Below are 24449 nucleotides of genomic sequence, written 5' to 3' on the forward strand. Positions count from 1 at the left end.
AAGCTATTGCCACCACCTGCCGACTCAGATTCCCCAGTAAATAGTTACTTGTTTTGTCGAAATTGGCAAATTTTATTGATATTTTAAGAATAAAATATTTTAAAAATAAGACTTCAGCCTACTTCAGTTAAGTAGGCTGAAGTAAAGGCCACGTTTATTGTGTGTCATTGTAAACTCCTTATATCCAAATGAGTGCAGAAATCCTCTGTGGGGATTTACTGTCTGCCACCATCAAGTGGCAGATGCTGCATCAGCTTTTTCTAAAACTGTCTGGTGACATTCTTTTAAAGAAACACTGCAAAAGTGCATTTCATTTACTCCTTGATGGTCCCTCCAATCTCCACCATTCCTGGGAAACACAACTGCTCATCCCTTACTACCATCAAGCTTGGGAAAAATTGACCCAAAAGAAAATAAAACTTTTTTTAACTCACGAAACTGAAATCAATTTTAAAAAGCATTTGTTTGACAGAATTACCTTTCTGTGTAGTGAGATTATAATTACCTAATGTGAGTGGTCTGAAGCATCAATATTTCATCAACTAAAACCCAAGATATATTTTTCAGCAAGTTGCAAGATTATTTATTCTTCCAATACAATGTGTTCTAAATAACTTTTACTACAGCCCCAGCCAGTAGCTTTTCAACAGATTTGCCATTAAAAGATTTTATAATGACCCTATACTTTGCTGCAACAACAAAAGAAGCCCCCAACAATGTATTGATACCACTAGCTTACAAAATCCCCTTTTTACTACAGTTCATTCCACATTGGAGAAAAGATCACAAGAGAGGGAGTGGCAAAGGCAAGTAAAAATTCTCAGTGAAAATTTATGGAAAGCTCATACTATCACTCTAAGTCACAACACATTTATTACACTGTAGAGAACATGCAGTTATGGGTACATTGATGCAATTTTAGAATTTGTGAAATGTTACATTTACCTGTCTGTAGAAATTGTGTATTATCAGCAGGAAAACAAAAAAGTATCTACACCAAATATATATATATACATATATATATTAAAAAAAAAAAAAAAAAGTTGTGGACACTCAATTCTTTAAAGTTGGAAAGATGGCAAAGAGAATAAATGTTGAAGCAGGTAAGTTTATCCCTCAACTCCTATGCACAACTAACACCTTGCCCAGAGATATATCCATTTAAATACCTTGCCCAGCACACACCAGCACTATAGATAGCAGGGGAAAAAGGGGGAAAGAGGGATTAAAAAGCCTGTAATGTTCAGACTGAAATCACTTGGGGGATTTCCAAGGCCATCTTAATACTATGATAATGAAATAATAATGCTGCAATAGTGGCAGTTAAGTGAGCAAGACAAATGCAAATCAAATCCCATCAGAGAGGTGATGGAGAAGGGTCACTGTAAATCAGAGGAAAGCAGATATCAAGTTACTGCAAAAGAGGTGATGCACAGTAAGTAATTTGCAACCAGCAATTTTATTATCACTGTTTGGTAAATGAAAAGCTTGCCAAGTGCTATAAGTATATCCATGCACTAGTGAAAACATGCAGGTATATTTTGAAAATTAATTTTTCAGAACTCTAATTCTGACCTGAGAATTTAATTTTAAAAATTGTTGCAAATGTTCGTAAGTTTATAAATCTGAAGTATAACCTAATACATCAAATTCTAAGAACTCTCAGCCAGATTTAACCAAAGAATTTAGTCTAGCAAAATATTAGAAATAAACAATCTGTTTCAATTATATTTTTATTTTAAAAAATTGTGGTTTTTTTGAGGATACAAATTCTGAAAACAATTTTATTTATGTATTCAACAAAATACAAACCCTCAAGCACATATATATATAGGTGTGTATATATGGTAAAGAATGCTACTTTTCTCACTGAAACCTGGTGATACACTATTAGAATAACAGTTCCTTTGCTAATATTCCATTTCACAGAAAGCCTGCAATGATAGCATTACAGCGAATGAGAATTTAAAAAAGTAACTCTATAGAATAAGACAAAGTTATAACTTGTTCCCTGTCATCTGGACACAGTTTACACAAACATTCTACATGCAATTACAAAGTTATAAAAAATATCTAACCCTTAGCTAAAAATAAAAATTTTTGAGTATGCCAGTCGGACTGAAAATGACTCATGGTATGAAGGAACATGAATCATCTAAAACATTTTGAGACTAATTATATATGAATATATAAAGCACTGAGAAATACATGAGTTCAAAAAGAGCCTCTAACTTCAGACTCATCCCTAACAAAGTTAATTTATAAAAGAGGTATTAATATTTATTCCTCATGTCATACCTGAAAAGGTTTTTCTAGTTCACTCCCCAGTCAGTTCAGAACTTTATTTATTCCTATTATTCTACCATACAAATGAAAAAGTGTTGTAATTCTTATCAGTCAAATAACAGTGATTTCACTGCATGTGAAATCCCAGCTTTTCCCTCAATCCTTCTCCAACATTTACAGCAGCAAAGGATTTTTGTTCAGAGCAATGATACTTTTCACAGTACATTGCCAGGAATCTGCATAAATTTTCATTGGCTTTGAAAAGAAGGAAGAAACACAGGCACTACTACAATTTCGGGAAGAGGAATATTCCAGGTAAAATATAATTCCACTTCCAACAATCAGCCAAACCAGAAGACAGGAGTATTTTGCCCCTAACACATGTGATTCCAAGAGAATTTCACCAATAAACTCATCTACAGATGAAGAAGAAAAACCAAAGCAAAAATCACATCAAAAGATTTGGAAGTAATTTCAGGTACAAGCTGCCAACTTGGGAAGGGTGAAACACTGAGGACTCATATTCGGAAGAAATACCCAGAGTCTTATTCTCACAGCTTTTCCATTGTCCATACAAACATACCTCAGTATGCATGGAGCATTTGTGTCCAAGCACTGAAGAACAGCCAGAGCAGGTATACATCTCATTTTTCTTTGTTTACCAGTTGACTTTTTATAACTTATCTTGTGTAACCAGAAGAGTGTGTACAAACTATTTTCTACACAACAGCAGCATTCTCCATAGCATGGACCACAAACTATTCCATTTCCTCTCCTCAGAGAGGCTCTTGGTGAAGAAACAATGCCCTCCACTGCCAGCCACCAAGTGAAGACCCTGCAGACAGGACTAACACAATGAAAGCTGCTTTTATTGCTTAGTTAAGAATCCTTATTTAAGCAATATGGATAAACTGTAGCTTTCAGTTTCAGATAGGTATTTAGAAACTCCTGGGCTTGCATCTGCCTCCCAAGAGATGAAGAAAGGAGGTTTAAGTGTTGTGATCTGGCTCTATAAACTCCATGTGACTAATCATATTTTAAATAGCTTTAAAATTAGGTGTGCTTTTTGCTTAAATGTTAATCAGGCTGAGTTTTCAGGCATACCCTTCCCCCATAATTAATAACTTTTGCTGAGTGTTAATATCCAAAAGCTCCATATAAATCTTATGTCTTACAATTGTGACAGAGCCTTCAGAAAGCCTCAGATAAAACTAATAAAAGGTGCTAAACTCCCAGTCATTTTTAGACGTACATGGTCTCTCACTACTTCTGATAATTTCCTGTTTATGTATTTTGATTTGTACTGAAACAAACAAAACATCTGGCAAGTCCTTTTCATTTCCATTATGGTAGGTGTGGTGTCATTCATACTTGGTTATGCAGGCCTTAAATGAAGACAAAAAAATGAAGTTCCAGAGTAGAAGCTCAAGGAGTAGAATTTTTCATCTATACCTAATTATTGCCAAAATATGCGAGCATGCTGTGAGAATTATTTTGGAAATTCCAGACAAATGTTTATTCATTTTCATTCCTCCACTAGCTTTAATATTGTTCTAAAATTTGAATATTCAGTGGCATATGGATAGGAAGAAAAAGAAGATACTTATTGAGATAAGTATCACAAATACATTTTTTAAAGTCAAATGTTTGAGAAGTAGAAGGTCAGAAAAAATAACGTTCAAAGGGTAAAGTGTGCGGTAAGAAATCATAATGTAGTCATGTGCCAAATCGAAGAAAATCTGTAAAATAATTACTAGTTTCAAGAGTGTTCAAAGGCCTCTCAGACCCTAAAAACTTCTCAGAAAACACCTTTGCACCTTGGACTGAAACTTCTCTCCTGGGCTTCTTGATAACCTGTGACAGAAGACAACGAGGAGGTTTTCACACATCCGATTACCTACGTCAGCCCACAAGCAAATCCCTGCCAGGTAAAGGAAGATTAGTGCTTGAACTAGGAGTGTGCTCCTAAGGAGGTGACAGACTTCAAGGACTGCAGGTAATAACATCACTCTGATACTAAAACTCCAGGAAATCATATTGTTTGTGCATCAAAGTGAAGAAGGACAAAATACAAAGCCTTGCGAATGAGATGTCATCATTTGTTCATTGTTCTCTTTGATTTCACAAGCTTCGAATATCCATTTCACTGCATTTTCACTTTAAGTAAAAATATAAAGTAATATATTCTACAATTTGCAAGTATATATTAAACAAATATTTAAAACATGCTCTAAATACAACAGATTAATGTGAAAAAATTATGCAACAGATTTTGCAAAAGAATCTGCAGAAGACTGATTTCCCTGCTTGACCTCCTCAGGTCCAGGGAAGTGGAAAGAATACTTTTCCCTTCAAGGCAAAAATATCAGCAACAAAGAGAAGTGGCCAGAATAGTTGTTTGCAGAGATAGGGGTGGTTTTTTGGAGTCAGATGCTCAGTACACCAGCATGTTCTCTTTGCAAATTAAACCAGAACACTTTCCAACTTCCAAGACTTCTCCAGATGTCTGCCTGTACAGCCACATGGGCATATTCTAAGGGTCTGCATTACCAGGTCCCTTGCAAAATACAGGGAGGTTAAGGAATGCTTATCTTTCAGGCATGATTTTTCTCTTCATCAATTTTATCTTGGTTAAATCAAGCGGACCCTTGATTTCTTTAAAAAAGGCACAGCAGGTTTCTACATGCAAGGAAATGGCACCTTCAGAAATCACTTACAAAGAGGATTCTGACTGTTTTGGTACTCTTTGTGGTATAACCATCTTTCTTTAATTTTTTTTTTTTAGCTAACTGCCTTATTTTCCAATAATTTTATCCATAACTCCCTAAGTACTAGTTGAGTTGAAAGTTAGAGATAAGATTGGGAAAGCCAAGAAAAGCCAAATCTACTAGCCAATAATAAAATTCCCACTTAGCTGACATTATAATCTATCCCTTTTTGCTTTGTTCTGAAATATTTTGGTTTCTTCAAGAAGCCTTTCATAAATACAGAGATATCCTGTGCCATGTATGAATAAATAAAACACCAAATAAATATGAACAAAATAAATATTTAAGAACATGGCATAGATTGCATATTTGCACAACAGAGAAAAAAAAAAAAGATAGTTGGCTCAGTGAACAAGTGCTACAGGAAGACTGACTTTTACTGCCTACACTGTAAACATTGAATTATCACTCCCTCCTATGCAAAGCTTTCAATCTGCAAGCCATAAACAGGGTCACTGTTCCTTTTAAGTGCTGGGAAGCTCTTTGCTTTTAAGAGCTGGCTTGTGTTGCTATTACTTTATTATTGCTTTTTCTTCTGAGTCTTCAGGTTTCTCTGTTTAAAGGTTCACTGCAAATTAATCAGCTAGCAATATTTTGAACATTAAAGACAAGGATTGCTTTCCTCTCTTCAACCAACTGTTCCATGTTTCCTGCCATTAATTTAGTATGGAACAGAACGTCATTTTTCTTAGCAACTGGTACAAATAAAAAAGTTCATATTTTAAGATTTCAGTTGTGCTTCAGTAAACTTAAGAAACACTAGCTGATTTCAGCCAGCCAAGCAGCAGCTACAGATCCATCAACCTGACAACCTGAAGGCCAAATCCTAAAACTATCAAGTCTGCTTATAGACTCTATTATGAACAGGAATGGAGAAAATTCAACCTTGAAACCCTTTCGTACATGGTCGTACTGTAAGATGTAGCAAGATTCTTTAAGAAAATTTGCATGTTAAAATGTTATAATGTAAGAACTGTTTGCTGAAGGAACACAGGGTAATTTAATTACAGAAAAAAAAAATTTCCAAGATCTCAAAGTAATGAGGAACCTGTGACACAAATCCTAATCTGGCATATGACAGCTGCAGAATAAATTCAAAAGATTTTTACCAGACTAATTACGTGTTAATGGGCAGGCTCAGCGGGACACAACAAATTCCCAAGGTTTAGTTTCCAAGCCATGTGACCCGATCTCTAGCATGGCAGATGGCAGACAATGACTGCATACCGCTCCTTTATCCCGACAGCTACACACACCATTTCTGTAACCCAGCACTGAAATTATTGTAATCAGACATCAACAAAGATACAACTACCACTGGTGATGCCACTGCTTCTGCGGTGATTGTTTCCCACATTGTGCAGCATGCCATTTTTATTAAGTGCTGTCAGCTCTTGGTGTGTGCAGACAAAAATTGAAATCCCAGTAGGATTTATCTTCTCTATAGATCTACAAAAACTTCAGCAAGTTGGATGTCACTTCTAACAGGACACACATGCTTGCTGTTAGCTAAAATATCAGCAAATTTTTTCAGTTGCCACGCTTTAATTTAAAAGTGCTGACTTCACACCAGGTTTTGATTTTATGTTCATTTTTAGAAATAATCTATTATTTTAACATCACACTTCACCAACCTGCTAATCCGATGGCAATGGGTATTACTGATCACATCTCTAAACTGTACCTCACTGAAAAAGATTAAATTCACACCCAGTGGACACCAGCCATCACATTCCCAGTAATGCTACACCACAGTCCCACAGCCAGAATTGTGCATCCCTGTGGGAAGGAAAGAGATACGTTCTTTATTCTATCTGTACTGTATTCTGGGGTTTTGATCTCCAGAAAGCAAGAATAGGACACAAGGGTTCCCCTGCTGTGAGAAATTCTAAAGACCTTTGTTCCAGAGAGCCAAGGTTTCCAGTGCTAGACTGTGGCTGTTTCACATGGCATGACCTTTATTTTTTGCATATGCAACAAAGCTGAAGAGCTTCCTCAGCATTATTGTTCACTTCAAGTTTAACACACTCTTCTGAGATAACTCCCTAGATGTTCTGTTTCCTTTTTAATCCTTTTTATGCAGCACCTTCAGCATCACAATTTCTTTGCCCTGAAACAAAATCCTTACCATATTGCCTTTTTTTCTTGAAATTATAATTGGACTGGTTATGTGATCCTCTGGCAACTGTGATAAAATTGTAAATACTCTCCAGGCTAAATCATAAACCTCACATTATCTGCCTATGTACTGAGCACCACTGCATGCAATGAAAATGCTTTGCAAAGTGTTCCATGACAAATATGTACCTGGGAAAAGATTCCTGTTTTTCATATTTAGAGTATTTTTCAGATTGCTGCAACTATGACAGGGCAGGGTTGATTTCAGGTTGGTTTCAGATAAACATTTCCTTCCATATAGAAGGACGGGAATATTTGTATTTCCATGAGCAGAGGCCAAAATTATCTCCTCTGCTTGAGAATGCTACTTCCTCCTTCCTTCTAGCAATAAATAACCCTGGCTCCCAGCTCTGAGCACACCAATTGGAAATGTGACCAAAAATACCATGTAGCGGTGTCCATGGATGAATTCATTTCCTGCCACACAGGCTTCCTGAAGATTAAAGCCACTTTAATTATTTTGTTTTCAGTAAGACTTGCAAGGTTTGTGTCCCACACTGACTAGACACAGGCTTCTCTCCAGGGCTGTTCTCTGAAACAATTCCAGCCTCCAGCACGAGCCCAACTTCCCCTCAATCGCGGTTCACATCAAATATTAGAAGATGTTAGCTAGCACTAGGATAAAACTCACTTTAACTGTAACCTCTGCTCTTTGAATTCTCTGGGTTGCAGGTGTGTACACATGCACACTTCAATATTAACAGGCATTCTAATTTTTATTTTACCTCCAGCTTAACAGCTCTACCAAAGTGGTAGATCACCTTTAGTTACCGAAAATACTCAAACCCAATCAGTTTTCAGAAACCTCAGGGAGTGCTGGACTCTAGTTATCTGCTGAAAATAGTGATAATCACCTCTTCATTATTCTTATTTTTACAGTGGCTATCTGCCATTGAGTTCCACAGGATCTGATCTTGACTGTAAGCCTGTTATTTCTTTTCCTATACATAAGGAAGGCACAGAAGTAATTTTCCTTTGCTGGTAATTTTTTTTTGTTCATCCCCCCAAAAAACATCTTATCTTTCTATAGTCTCAGCTATTCCATTTCCTTCAATCTCTTTTCACAGAACATGTTTCCTTACATCTTTTTACTCCTGTCTGGATTTCCATAATAACACTGTCTCTAGCTGGCATCACTGGATTGAATGGGACAGAGCAAAGTGGGCACCTGATAGACACATCAGAAACAAGATCATTGACTGTAACTTCTACATGGATGTTGGCTTTCCCCTTCTGTGCACAACCAGTGACACCATGAATTCATCTTCACATCTTCAGCTACAATCCTTTAGCACTTCAGCCAGAACTACTTGTCATTTCCTATCTGCATTGTTAATAACCAGTGAGGATAAGATTACTCAACCTGCTTTGTCCTGAGCTGTTTCTGCAGTTTGTCAAGATGCTAATCTTCTGCTGTCCAGGTTTCCTGTAGCTCATCTGTATTTATTAAGCATATCCTCCATTCCATCTTCCAGGTCATTTCCAGAGGCTCGTACAGACACACATTCATTGACCCCTACTCAATATGAAATTCCGGTTTGGCAGTGAGTCATCAATAACCACTCGGAACAACAATATTCCAACTGTGCATTCGGCAAGTAGTGCATTTTTTCTGGACCATGCTTCCCTAGCTGACTGATGAGAAAAGACAGCATGAAAAAAAACCCTGATTTCAGATACAAAGAACTAGCCACTGTTGTTTTCTTCCCCTTGCCTCTCTCCCCAGTCAAGTAATTGATTCATAATATGTATTATGAAAAAAACCACAACAAAAACAGAAAAGCCCCCAAATCTCCCCAAAATCCCACCTCATGTGCTCAGTTGAAGCCTCCTGTTTGAGCTCAACTCAAACCAGCAGGGTCCCCAAACAGACAGGTGCTGTGTCAGAGCCCTTCTGGTCTGTAACACACATAAAAGTGACTGCACTAAACGTGAAATCTTTCAACTTCCAGGTTGGTACAGGTATTCCACTGCCACATATTTACTCAAAGGGAAACAATCCAGCCAACCACCAGAAGGTGGTTCACAGTACTCCTCCATTGTTTTTTTGCCCTGTAGGTCTGAGAGTTAAGTTTATTTAGGTGAACCTTAGGGACCCACATCTCATCTAATGAACATTAGCTGTAAGATCATTAGATTCATACAGGACTCCTCTATACTGTTTTTCAGTTTTCCCTATGCCCTGGAAAGTAATCTTTAGCTCTTCCACATTGGTTTTGTCTCAAGTTGATCCTATGAATGAGAAGAATGGCTCTTGACATCTAGCATGAGTTTCCCTCCTCTAAACTGTGTGTATATTTTCTAATTTAATTTACCAGGACACTTAGTTCCTACTGTCTTGGAAGATCTCTCTTTTAGAAGTTCCATTCTCTTTCTTTAAAGATAATCTCAATATACCTTCTGGGTTCATCTTCACAAAACGTTGTACTATTTCTCACACATTAATAATTTGCGGACTCATGTCAGCTACAAAACTCCAAACAAACAAACTCCAAACCAAAAATATAAATGCCTCTTTCCAGCTGATACTTCACTCTTACATTGCAGTGCTATTCCACTCCTGCATCAAGAGGTCTCTGCTGGTCCTGTTCCCATTCTCTCATGATGCACACATCCTACTGAACCTTCAAAATCAATGTAAAAACTGTGTCCCCCTCTGTCCCACAATATACGTAACTACCACTTGTGTAATTTCCCACAAAATAGGCAGATTCATTTGTTTTTTCATGTAGATATGAATTCTGAAAAGCCTTTCTATCCAACATATCTACTCTTTCCATAGTTCTATTGGCAATCATATCCACAGTGTCATATCCCCACTCACTCTGCTGCAGCTTGGCAAATTGTAGATAGCTTTCTAAAAGCTGACTCTACCTCTTGTGACCCTCAGCCTTTAGGATGAATTCAGGGAATATCATTACTATACAAAATCTTGACGTTAGCTGAGGAAAGACTCCTTGCCCACAAATTCCCTCTGTGGGATCTGCAATGCAGAGAATCTCTCTCTCTGCAGCTGCCACTGACATTCCTCTGTAACAATATATAAGCCTTTTATAAAGAGTTGTGAGCTATATGAGGGCTTAAGGATTTCTTCCCCTCATACTTGCAGATTAATGCAACATTTCAGCTTAAAATGCTATTTCAAATTCCAGCAGAACTAGAACTGACAAATAAAAAAAAAAAAAAAAAAAAAAGCTGGAGATTTCTATTCTTCCAAAATTGCTTGTAGCAGAAATTCAAATCTGTGCCATTTCCAGTACATTTGTACAGTGCCTGTATTAGGTTAGAATCTGACAAGCAAGATAAAAACTTGCTATACTTTGGTAGCTTTCAACTACAAGTCACGCCTGCTAACACTGAAGCAAGTTTCTATTAGAGTTATTTCTTAGTCTGCAGTGAGATATCAGTGATGTAACAGCACAGTTAAATCACACACACACCCAAGAAGTACACATCCAGAGCCTGGTTCCTTAAGGAACATCCTCCTTTAGTAGGAGAAAAATCAAACTAAAGGGAAATATTTGCAAAAAGTACTTACCTGCAGTAAAATTATTTTTTAAAACAAGCAGGACTTTGCCAACAAAACAGAAAAACTGAGAAAAATGAAGTTCACATGTTCTAAAACTTCTCCCAGTACTAAACAGCAAGATCTCTACTGAGATTAAGATTGTTGCAAAAGCACTGTATTAATGGAAATTTTTGAGACCTGAAAGACAAAAGCCTGTCAAGAATATGGGGAAAATCCAGTACACTAATAAACAAAATCTCTCCTGCTCATTCCTTATTTTGGTTTCTGCCCTCTATGGTGGGTATGCTAACAGCAAAGCAAATACAAAATTCAGTTTTCAAAAGCTATCTTCTCTGCTAAGAGTTTTCAAATCTGTCCCTACAAAATAAAAATAATTAAATAAATAAATAAATATTAAAAAAAAAAAAAAAAAAAACAAAAAAAAAAAACCCCACAAAAAACTGAGAGGAGAGCACAATGAGTGACAAAAACATTCACATGTAGTAATTGTTTTCTTCAGTTACCAATTTACTTTTAATGAGCACTTTATAAAACAGCTTCATTAATAGAAAATAGGAGAACTTTTGGGTTCAGAGACAGCCCCAAATACACCTGTGGTCCATCAAAAAGGACCTTCAAAATAAGGCTAATTTTTGGGGCATTCTCACTATTTTGGCAATGGAGCATAGAAAAGGTGTCTCATCCACCTTTCAAACCTGTTATGGACACTAATCCATAATTAACAGCGACACACAAAAGTGTGAAGATGTAATTTTCTTTTGTGTCAAATAACACAAGCTTCAGAGTTCTGTATGGTTTTTTGTGAGCTTTTCATAAAAAAATATCTCCCCCCAATTTACCACACAGTCACTACCCTACACTTCACAATGACTGAAGCTTGAAGCTTGTTTAGCAAGAAAGAAACCCTCCATTCCCTTCAGAGATAACAAAGGGTTAACTTCCCAACTGGAGAAGTTTCAGTCTGACTGTCCTTGCTTCACAGTAGGACAGTGACAGATTCCAGGAAAATGCAGCCAAGTAAGGAAAACACTATGGTCAAGCAAATATATTAGACAAACCTCAATGTCAGAAGCACAAAGACTAGAACAGCAGAAGCCTGCACTGCAAAGTTAAAGCCTAGTTACTTTTACAGAAATACTTTTCTCACTTAAAAATAATCTTAAAAATCTTGGGAGGTAAAAAAAAAAAGTTGGTTGCTCAATAGCTTAAAAATTAGAATTAAGGCCAGCATCAGCATAGTTCAAAAATAAATCTGTACTTCAGGCTACAAAGAGTAATATGTTAAGTTACAGCATTCATACTGAAACTGAAGATAAAAGGAAACCTTGCAAACATTATAAAATCTTACAATTAAAAAACAGATGTTTGTTTGTTTTCACACAGAATAATCAATATCCAACTCAGGTGTTATTCTCTGTATTACTATTATCATCAAGACGTTGTGACAGTCAAGATTAATGAAGTCAGAAGAGTAAATAAAAACTCTCTTGAGGACACCCTTTCTGTTCTACTGGTCAGAAAGACCAGTGGTTTTATCACCATTTCTTCCTACACATTAAATGGTTCTACTGGAATAAAAGATCACATCACAAGTTAACAGAAGAATGCATTCCCTAATCAAAGGATACAGATTTTATACATGCATGTTTTAATTGTCTGAATTTCAGCCCCATTTTCACATTAAAAATAAAATACAACCTATTCACTCAGAAAAAAGAAAAAAAAAGTATTTCCACAGAGATAAAAATATGAAGGAGCAAGGAAAAGAAAATAGAACCATGAGAAACCTAAGAGCTACATTTTTATAGGAACACAGCCATTTACAAACTGCCTTTTTTTAATGGTTGCCTTTCAAGCTGTGCCAACACTACAACGAACATAAAAGATCTGCCTCCCTAGCAGATTTAGAAGAATAAGCAATTACTACATTAGAGAAAATAAGCTCAGAAATTTCCACCAATTGGTAGTTGGCAGCAGAGCAACTCTTTATGTGCCAAACCCCAAAAAAGCCCTTCGGCACCAACCTCTACGTATACCAGCAATGAACAAACAAATAAAAAAACAAACCCTACTGCCTCAAACTGGGGTCAGCCCTCCGTTTTGGGGAAAGAGAAATAAACAAAAAATAAAACAAAACTAGAACTCTCCATCTTCCTAGGTAAGTAATAGAAGGCTATTATTTTTGTCAGGGTGTTTGAAGTGATTCTCTTTGGGACACTTCATCTCACAAGCTCTTAAAACACGGTTGCACTATGGTTGTGCAACAAAGGCTCCTACCCAAATTCTGTGGAAAAGCACAAGGCCTGTCTTCCCAATGGAAGGGAGGTCTCCACATTAACTTGTTGCTACTGCTGGCACAGTGTACACAGAGAGGCAGCTGCATGGAGCAACTCTCTGCAGACAATTCACAGGCAGAATCAGGGATTTCTCAATCCTGCCTGAGAATACTCCTACAGCTGTAGTCCAAATTTGATGACTGCCTTTACCACAGAAGGGGAGGAGGAGGTACTGCAGCAAATAAAAATTGTATTTTGGAGCATTGAACACAGTCATCATCCACCATGATGGCAACACACAAGCAATGTATGTGACATTTAAATTTAACTACTTTTATTGATCCCTGATGCAGTACTGCATCTTCCATACCAGTGCAGATCAGTGGGTTTCTGCTGTTTTAACAATGCAAGACAATCCTAGCTTTTGCAGGTTCCCTTACTGACTCATTACTTGCTTGAGAAGACTGAAATCATCTGAGACAGTGACAGAACACTTAATGGGCAGAAGAGACTAATTACTGCATAATAAATATTTTCAAAGCTATTCTATTATGAATTAAATTAAACATGACAAACATTTTTTCGATGTGCCTAGGAAGGATTCTCTGTTAAAAAGTAGCATTAGCGAATCTCATTTTAAATCAAACCTGCTAAAAGAACTAAAGAGCGCATCATCATGCTGCCACCAAACACTGAAAATCAAGAGTTTCAGTGATGCCTTTGCCTTGCTATATTTTTGTCAAAACACAGAAGTTGTTCTTTTCACATATTTCCCTACAAGAAGTGTATCCAAGCACAGAGAACATAACCAGAGACAGAGCTCATATTGAGGCAATCTAAGTGCACTTGTTCTGCGATACATTTGCTAGAAGCTTGCACCACAAAAAAGTGGGTTTTAGGCACTGAACATTATAAAAATCTTGAAAATAAAAATGCGCACATCTCTGAACACAACTGAAACTTTTATATTTACTTCATGCAGATGTATAGGTACACAGGTTGATATAAATACCTGCTGAATGAGCAGGGATTATTAATGTTCAGTCAACAGTCCAAGAGTCTGGGTACCTGATACCAATGTGACATCCTCTGCAGCCTGTGTTGCTCTATTACTAAAGTCACAATGCTGTCAGAACTCCACAGCAGTGTCAGATAGAAGTATCAGATATCAAAGTCCTGTTCTATGAAGGGTTTAGCCATTAATGTGACTGATCAACAGCAAGTGTGTGCCTGACACTTTAAACTGGTGCAGCAGAACATCCTGTGGGCCACTGCTTTGTATTTCTGTGCAAGAAGACACAACTACCAAACCTTAACCCTGGCTGTGTTTTTGCAGAGGTAAAAGCAAAAGCGAAAAAAAGCAATTTGCAAAGATGTAACCACCCTCCCAGAATGATCAATTTCAGATAAAATTCTTGACTTCAGCTCTTGTCAGTTACTACCTCTGGAAATAGCAATCTGTGGAAGTGCAATGGAAGGAGACATCAATATTTTTCTTATACCACTCAGCTACTATGTGGTAGCCTGAAAACAGGATCCTGGTTCTGAAAATGCACAAATATCTTAAGCTCAAATGTTTCAAATAAATGGTATTACTTAACCAACAGTCACTTTTTTAGGCAATGCAAAAAGGCTGGCATAAAAAATAATTTGTTTTACTTGAATGTAAATATCCAATTTTATACATATATATATATATATATACAATTCTAATTTTGTTGTATTAATATTTAATAAAGCTTTTAAAAGTTGATTTTTTAACTGCCATTATTCAAGCTTTTAAAAGTTGATTTTTTAACTGCCATTATTCAGAAGCAGACTGAAGCAAACATAGTAATGAGAACTGAACTTATGAAAACTTAGTAATAGTTAATAATAATCTTAATCATAATAATAATAATAAGTTAATAATAAACTTTATAATAATCTTAGACTATTAGATGGCCACAGTAGTTTATTCTCCTACCTGCTTCCCATCCAGTGTACAAAGTCTCTTGACTACACCCGAGTCTAACTTAATGGCTTCGGTGATGTCATTCAAGACCTGCTCGAAGGAGTGAGCAGTCTTCTTGTTCAGCAGAATCCTCACAGCCTTCCGTGGCTTTACCCCACTCCTGATAACAGTCACCAGCTTGGGCTTGATGAAGTCTTTGCTCTCCTTCACCTCGCTCCTGGCGGAGGACAGGGAGGTCAGGGAGCGGCTGGAGCCAGTCCGTATGTTCACGCACCAGTTGGGGTTGACGTTCTTGGTGTAATCGACCTTGCGGAATGGCTCATTGGACGCGCACACGTAGCTCTCACCTGAAAAGAAGAGGACACCTTCACAGTTCAAGGGGCAGAGCAGCTGCTCTGTCAAATTAAAAACTAAATAAAACAAACAGGTGAATTTCTTGGGAGCTATTTTCCTGTAGTTCAGAAAGGAGGATTGTAAATTATCAGAGCTTTCCACCCAAACAACACTCTCATAGAGTGCTTTCAACAGGTTTCAAAAGATCTCTGGTTTAGAAACAACATAAAAAATAGTACGGAGTAATAAGGAGGTTCAAGGTATTTCACATGTCTTTTGGATTTTGAGCCATTTTGCATATGCTTAAACTACCTGAGCTCACAACACATGCAATTAAGAGTATTCTCCTACAAGAAATATCCAGGTCCTCCCCATATATCCCTCAAACATATACTTCAAGATACGTACACCCATGTCTATGTTTAATTATTTTACAACAGCAAGTTTTAACAGAATAAATTTAGGCACCTCAAGACCCTTACCCTGAAAGGCACATTAATCTACCAGGAGTTACTGCCTTTCTACCAAGGACACACATTTGAAATCCATCACTTTAATATTTTTAAGAGTACTGAACACCTGTTGAGGCCACAAATGAGTCCTTGAGTATGGGAGTACAATAGGACATCTAAACTTCCCCATTTTTCTCTCCTATTTCAAAGCTGGTTGGTGGATTTTTGCTTGGGTTGTTTTTTTCTTTTTAAAGAAAAACTGCTTGCTGCTTGCCACTACTCTTATGACACCTGACAGCAATATTGAAGATGTAAACCATGACAAAGGACATCTTTGACTGTGAGTTATTTGTGCAACCCACATCCTTGGGGTGTCACAAAATGACATCCCAAGGCATTCTTGAAAGGGCAGAGTACTGCCAGAAGGATGAATGGTAAAGTATTCAAAACTGACAGAATACACCATTGATTCAGACAGAAGAGCTACCTATATCTTAAAAAGCTTAACCTGTTCTAAAATTAAAGCTACGCAGTCAAAGTCACTGCTGGAAGAAAACAAACTCGCTCCTAACATGCACAGCAAGAAGAGTAAAGAGTATATCTACATCTAGGGGACAGAATTGTAAGAGTTCCAAAATGTATCCTACACTTAGATACATACTAGAAAACTTTTAAACAACACTTTTACTTTCTCTAGAACTCCAGTTTGGAGAGCTGATTTATCTTAGGAGCTGCAGAGCTTTTTCTAAAAGCAAGATACTAAACTGCTTTCAAAGCTCTGAAGAATTACTGTGAGCTGAAAGACTTTCTTGTTTCTTTTCCAATACCAATTACACTGCTTTGTAATTTATCTTGTATTTAGACCTTCTTGAAAATCTACTTGCTGTACTTGAAAGAAAACAGATTATAATTAAGCCAAGTTAACAATGATTTTGTTGGGAAATTCTGGCAGCCAGTTCTGCCTCCACAAACACCACTGGAACTGTATTCCACTCAGGTATTAGGAAACTGGGGTGAGGTTCTATGGATGCCATTGCCTTGCCTGTACTCTTCCTTTTCACTCATCCCCATCATTCCTCTATATTTCCATAGATCAAGTGGTGAACAAAACAAACTGATACAGACAAAACTAGACTCCTCTTCTTTCTCAAAAAAATTAACTAAGAAAAAGGAGGTGCTTTCAGCACACAAACTCCTTGACAAAGTGCTGCATGCTGCACACTAACACCAATTAGGAGGAAAAAAACCCCAAATTCCATACAGCTCTGTAAGGACTGTGGTATGTAGAAACCTATGCTGCCCCAGAATGTTTACACAGTAAATTGGAAGAAATCTCCAAGCAATCTGATTTTATCAAACCTGAGGAAGATATTGAATGAAATTACTTCAGAAAGCCCCTTTCAAACTACAAGATCCTATGATTTTAAAAATGTGCACAGCTCTCTTTCAACAGCTACTTTTGTCATCAATCCTGCTATGGCAACAGAGTGTGAGATATTCAAGTTTTGTGGCAGCAGCTGAGTCACAATAGAAAGCAAAGTTTTCCCCCTCTATATCCTCTAACACTAGATGCAAAGGACTATGCTAGTTTTCTGAACAATTGCTAGTAACTCTGTCTCCAAAGTCAGTGCTGCCAAATGAGAGTCACCTCAACAAGCTGGTAGGTCATACCAACAGGCTCACTAATTATACCTGCTGATCATTTTGCTATTCTCCCCTCTCCAACCACCTTCCTGCATGACACAGAACCCCAGCACAGCGGAACTCCAGACTAAGCACCACAGAGCTGCCAGCTCACTCCACTCACTGGGACAGAAGAGGCAAAATCAGAAGGGTAAAATAAAACTCATGGATTGAGATAGAGACAGTTTAACAGGGAAAAAGCTGCAGGGGCAAACAAAGCCAAACACGGAATTTGTTCACCACTTCCCAAGGACAGGCAGGTGTTCAGCCACCTCCAGGAAATCCAGGTTCCATCATGGTAATGATGGCTTGGGAAGCCACACACTGTAACTCTGACATTCCCCCTCTTCCTTCTTCTTCCCCCAGATTCATAAGCTGAGCATGATGTCATATGGTCTGGAATATCACTTGGGCCAGTTGGGGTCAGCTGTCCCAGCTGTGTCACCGCCCAGTTTCAGTTTCTCCCAGCCCACTCACTGGCGGGATGATGTGAGAAGCCAAAAAGGTCTTGGCTGGTGTGAGCCCTGCTCATCAGTAACAAAAACATCCCCCTGTTATCAACACTGTTTCAAAATCAAACACAAAAGCAGCTACCACCAAGAAAATTACCTCTAACCCGGCCAAAATGAGCACAAACTCTTAGAACAGTCTGTGTGCAAAAGAGTTTTAAGTAAATTCAGTGAACTACCTCAAAATTCACCATTACTGAGCATGTCCAGAATTATCCTTTCTGACTCAAAACCAATGCACTTCCCAGACCTTAAAAAAAAAAAAAAAAAAACCAAAAAAAAAAAAAAAACCAAACAAACAATAAATGCACAAAAGGTAATTCAAAATTAAATCTTAAAATTGAAATTTAAATTAACAAAGTTTAGAACAATAAATAAAAATTTAAGCTCCTCAGAAACAGAGTCTTAAACTTGAAGTAAATTAATTGCTTTACATAAAGTAAAGGTAGAGGACAAAAGGTGTCTTTGCTCAAGGATTTATCATAGAAGAGTTTCAACAGGCATGCTGGTTTTGTCTTTTACAGACTCATAATCATAAATAGAGCATCTTCTTTGTGCTAACATGGAATGTGATCTATTATCTGTCACAGCTGTACTACAGCACCCTATAGGACAGCAGAAATCGTATTTTTATAAAATGTTCAGTCAATATTAATCCAAAAGGATCTATATTTCTTTAAAATAGCAGTGTAAAACTTTCTGTCTCCTACTGCTTCCTTTGCTTAATGCCTGAATGAAACAATTTCTTGACTATCTCAAAGTGTTGTGATGCAGATTTTTTCTTGTTACTTCTTTTCCTTTATAACAAAACTCAGGAAGTGCTTTCAAGTTAAAACAATGTAATAACTTAAAAGAAAGAATTTCAATTTATTTGCTTCAGCTGCATTTAGCCAAGCCTTAAACTGAAGCACAAACTATTCTAGCAAAAAAAAAAAAAAAAAAAAAAAAAAAAAAAAAAAAAAAAAAATAAAAAAGATAAAATCTGCCAAAATGAATTGAAAATTTCCTATAGTTGGCAGATAGAGGAAAATCTAATTACTTGAGAAGGCAGTATATTACAGATTGTTTAATAAGTGTTTTACAGTCCATGCCTGCTTTCATATACCAGACATATAAATAAAGTTAAGTAACACAAGTTTCACATGGAAAACAGATTTTACAACTTCACCTGCAAGGCGAGCACATATGGCAAGACTAGAGCTAGGGCTGTAAGTGAGAAAACACATTCACTGAGTGATTTGCTTGTTTCATGACTTAAAGACAAAGGATGGAGTTTTGAAATTATTTCTTAAATCTCTAATTATTTTCCTACAGCCAGAACTTCACTCACAGTTTCTAAGTTCTGTTTAAAAACTTGGAGCCCTCCCCCCCAAAAAAAACCTTCCAAGAAAAAGTATAATTAGGAAGCCAATTGCTTCTCTCTGGATAAAGAACAGTTTTCTAGGAATGAGTTAAACATTTATTTGTTTGACAGGTGTATACAATTCACTACTTACCAGATGAAAATATGTAAGGCAAAAAAATGGCAGGGGTAACTTAAATCACACCTATAAAGTTAACTCCAGGAAACTTTCCTGCAGAATGGCGTAGTTCAAAAGTGTGCCTTAGAAAACACCATCCCTTGATAAGCAAGCATTAATAAAGGCGTGCTATTGTTTAAATTATTTTAGCCATTCTCCAAAGTAGAAAATGCACTTATGTGTGTTGGTTTGGAAAAAATATGATGTCATTTGTAGAAGTATTATCTCTTTTTTACATTAATTTCTGAAGTTAAGAACCTGAAAATATACATACCACATATATACCATATTTGCTCACAGCTTTCATGTATGACCTGATTTTAAATCTGCTTGAGATTAATTCATATAAAAATACACACTTCTGATAATCTCCACAATATTCCAGAAAAGTAATATTTGTAAATTGTAACACAAAATACTTGATTTTGAGGGGGTCTAGAAGGGTTAAACCAATCAAATTGATTTCACATGTTGTTGAAACTAACAGATACCTTTACAGTTAAAAATCACAAACGAATAAATTTGACTGTTTTACAGACTGTCTTGAATGAGATTTTTCATGTGAATAACCTAAATGCATATCTTCCCAAATACAAAGGAAATCTTTTCTGAGACTTTCGTGGCATTTTGATCAGGCTGCAGCTTTTTTTTTTTTTCTTCTTTTTGCATTTTTACATCTACCAGCCCTAGGAAGTTGACACATGTCCAAAAAGAGGCATAAACAATAATTCAAATATTTACACTGCTGATTTCAATATGGTCAATTTTTTGGTTCAAAGGCCCACTTTCCATTTATAATCTTGAAAGCTTTTAAAGCTAATGCATACTAGCTTTAACTAGCACAGAGACACAGCAGCTACATTATGGAAAGTAAATACCATGTCTTCAGCTTACAACATTGGCATTAACATCAATCAGCTCCCCAGGTTTCAGACCAGAGCATGAGTTTAGTCTCTAACATTACACTGAGACTTACAGGTAAAGAAACACACTATAGGGTAATGAAACAGGAAGCTCAATTAAGCATTGCTTTTTTTTGTTTGTTTGTTTGTTTGTTTTGGTTTTTTTTGACTTTTTTTTTTTTTTTTTGAAATGCAGAAAAAAATGCAACAAGACGTAGGTGACATCTGGGACTCTTGAGCCCAGACAAACTATTCCACAGCAGAAAGCTCAACCGGGCTGCAGAGCAGTTTTGGCAGAACTCTGAAACCTCCTTATAAGTTCACAGCATAATTTCAACAGAGCGTATGTGCCATCCATCCCATGATTCATGACACTACCCAGAGCAAGCTAAAAGTGCCAGCTCTTCCAGGAAGAAATCCTGCTACCCCCCAAAACTCCTCAAATTGGGCATGTGCTCTCTTAAAATGAGAAACACCTGCTGATATTTTGGGTCACAATATAATCAGCAAATAGCATAAGTCTACTTCTGATTTTCCCAGTCTTATTAACAGTAGAAAATCAGCTAGGAGACATGGAACATTGTCTATTGACAAGGAAACATTACCTGACTCTAAATAATTTAGCTGCACTGAATTAATAACCAGATTCACTATGAAAAAAGCTGCTGTGTAAATTGTTCAAGAACAATGTGAAAGGAATCCAGTTTCAGACAGCCACTAGTTGAAACACAACACTTGCTATTCCCTCAGAAGAGAAAAATACAGGTGATGAACACAGAGAATGGAAATAGAGAAACAAGACTACACTGGTCAATCTGACTGACAAATAATCAGCTGCCTAAATACTTGTTTGCTTTCTCAGAAACTCAGCCACAAAGTTTTTCATTTGCAATCTATTTCTTCAACACCAATCCTCAGGATATGTGCCTAGCTCATCTTTCAAGATAAAAATGCATGTATTAAGGAGAATAGAGTGTACACTTAGTAGATGAGGGGAAGGCTGTGGATGTGTCTACCCAGGGTCTATCCAGACTTCAATAAAGTGTCTGACACCATCTGCCACAGCATCCCCCTAGAAAAACTGGCTGCTTGCAGGCTGGGTGGGTGGACTCTCCAATGGGTACAAATCTGGCTGATGGCTGGGCCCAGGGAGCTGCGGTGAATGGGGATAAATCCAGCTGGCAGCTGGTCACTGGTGGTGTTCCCCAGGGCTCTGCTTTGGGCTGTCCTGTTTAACCTCTCTATGGATGATCTGGACACGGGGAGGGAGGGCACCCTCAGTAACTGTGCAGGGGACACTGAGCTGGGTGAAGTGTTGATGTGCTCAAGGGATGGAAGGCTCTGCTGGACACCTGGACAGACTCCATCAGTGGCCTGAGGACACAACTGCAGGAGGCACAAGAAGGTGAAATGCCAGAGTCCCTGCCCCCGAGCCATGCAATGACACAGGCTGGGTGAGGAATGGCTTGGGACAGAAAGGGACACCTGTGGTGCTGGCTGACAGCAGCTGGACCTGAGCCAGGCTGTGCCCGTGAGGCCAAGAGGGCCAATGGCACCCTGGCCTGGATCAGCCAGCAGGACAGGGAATGGATGTTCCCCTGTACTGGGCACTGGGGAGGCCACACCTGAGTGCTGTGTGCAGTTCCACACCCCTCACTTTAAAAATGACATTGAGGTGCTGCAGCATGTCCAGAGAAGGGAAACAAGGCTCATGAAGGGTCTAGAAAATATGTCTTATGAGGAATGGCTGGGGGAGCTGGGTTTGTTTAGTCAGGAGGAGGCTCAGGGGGGTCCTCATGGCTGTCTACACCTCCCTGAAAGGAGGTGGAGGGAGGTGGGGTCATGCCTGCAGTAAGAGGAATAGAGAAAATGGCCTTAGGCTGAGACAGGGGAAATTCAGATGAGATAATGGAAAAAATCTTTTCACTGTTCAGTGGTTAGACATTGGAATAGGTTGAGATGGTGGAGTCGCCATTGTGCAGGTGTTTAAGAGGATTTGGATCTGGTGATATGGTGAAATGCTTTAGGGGTTAGAGTGGCAGTGCTGGGTGGATGGTTGGACTGGGTGATCTCAAAGGTCTATTTCAACCCTGATCATTTTATACCTCTACATGAACTATTCAAAATTCAGCCATGCAATATTAGGTACTAATAAGAAGAGTAGGATGCATCTTGCTCTTATGCACCTCAAGTGTGATATGTGCAGTTTTGTGGTATTTTTTGAGAACACAGCGGCCTGACCATTTGGGGTTTTCACAGCACAAGTTTTGTGAGCCAAACCTCACTGCTAATCATTTATCAAATAACCTAGAAATATTCAGACTTTTTGTCCTTAAAAAAAGAAACTACTAAAGAAATACTTACAGTTATTTACTTTTCCCTAGCATTAGGCTAGAAACCAACTATGCCAATATTGAGCAACAAAAGGAATTAATTAAGCGTGCAACACTCAAAAATCTTCAGCAGGGATATTTTAATCAAAAGTATCTGTATAAGGTTTTCTGGCTTGTTTTTTGCAAGGTTAATAAGCACTTTCTCCTGAAAGTCACATAAAGGATTACTTTTTAAATGGTACCCTGCATAACAGAGAATGATAGAGCTGTCAGGTAAAAACATCCCTAGAGAAGGAAAACAGTTTCCATATTTTTTTAGCATGTGTTCCCCTGTGAATCCCATAGGACAGGGCAGGTATCTAGATAGGTTTCACCTACTCACCTTATGTTCCTCAGCTACTTTGGGTGCAACTCTTTAGCTTCAAAGGCACTAAAAGCTGTTTATTTAGTACAGCAAGGTATAGTTATTAGGGCTACTGACCTCTTTCTGACTTTAGGAAACACAGCAGAGTGCCCTTTCCGTGTTCCGTAACACAAAGCCAAGCAGCTTTCCGGAACAGCGTATTTACAGCATATATGACTGATCTAAAAATAAAGCAACCCCTTTTACCAAGGATAGGGTTATTTCAATTTTTCTTTCCTTCCTTACTTTGAGCAACTTCCCTCCTCATCAGTTTCTTACAATTCACTTTCATATCACCTTTAATAACCCTGTATGAGTCACGATCTTTCCTCATCTACAGCATTCAGAGCTCCACATGCACTTTTTAAAACCAGGATTTTAGCAGATGACTAACTGCTACTAGTCCTCTTTTGATTTTATTTAGACATGAAGAGGTGCAGATTACAGCTTCCTACAGGCTTTCACAGAATCACTGAACAGCTGAGGTTGGAAGAGACCTCTGGAAGTTCAACCCCCTGTGCAAGCAGAGTAAAATCTCTCAGAAGACACTCAATGCCACCTGGTATCAAACACACCTGACATCCTGTGCCTTCTCCATAGGAAGTAAGCAATCCCTTTCAGGTCAACTACAATTTCCCCATCCCTGAAACTAGGGGATGGATGGTGTTGGAACTATTTTATTTTACTTGGATGGGAAGTTAACTAAGAACTACATGCGTATTTCACGTCCACACCCCATCATTCCAGAACTGTGTCACTACAGTGATTTGAGCACATATTTGGAATAATATTTTTTGGTTTTTAAATCCTTCTTCCATATTCCTTTTCTACCCTTCTTTGTTCAGCTTACTACGTTTCTTTTTTTGGTTTTTTTTTTTTGTTTTTTTTTTTTTTTTTAGCATTACATCTTCTGGCTTTAGCACAGGAAAAAGCAAAAATACAAACTGCCTACTTGGTATTACCATCTGCTTGCCCTGACAAGAGAAAAGATATTATTGACCTAATACAACAGTGCACATCAACTAAAATCACAGGTACTTTATGCAGGATTAAAATGTAATGTGCAGTAACAACAATGGTCTAAAGCAGAAAAAACTTGGATTGTTCAGCACCTCACTTCAAAACACATTCTCTTTCTCTGTCTTAATGAGGCAAAGCTCATTTCTGTAAATCAAATATTGCCCTGTGCTATGTGTCCTGGCCGTGCACAAGGACTGTGCAGAACCTTCCCACTTCCTGCCCAAAGACCTCCCTGTTGATTTTGTGTGCACAACCAGGCAGACCAAATTACTGACATTTTGTAAAGGACTGTATTAATTAAGA

At 37.7% G+C, this 24449-nt stretch overlaps 1 protein-coding gene across 4 annotated transcripts in view; it reads right to left on the minus strand.

The window, feature by feature from the left end:
- The window catches only part of DCLK2 (doublecortin like kinase 2), a gene marked incomplete at its 5' end in the record, with an annotated part of 83197 nt that overhangs the window by 54860 nt on the left and 3888 nt on the right, over nt 1-24449 (minus strand). For all 4 annotated transcript variants that reach the window (XR_014590106.1, XR_014590107.1, XM_083861541.1 and 1 more), the window contains one exon: nt 15004-15338. Coding sequence is in view for 2 of the 4 variants with exons in the window: in XM_083861541.1 (XP_083717667.1) it covers nt 15004-15338 (335 nt within the window). The remainder of the gene's footprint in view (nt 1-15003; nt 15339-24449) is intronic.

This window comes from Zosterops lateralis, assembly GCF_965231275.1.
Source record: "Zosterops lateralis genome assembly, chromosome: 5".
Taxonomy (NCBI): domain Eukaryota; kingdom Metazoa; phylum Chordata; class Aves; order Passeriformes; family Zosteropidae; genus Zosterops; species Zosterops lateralis.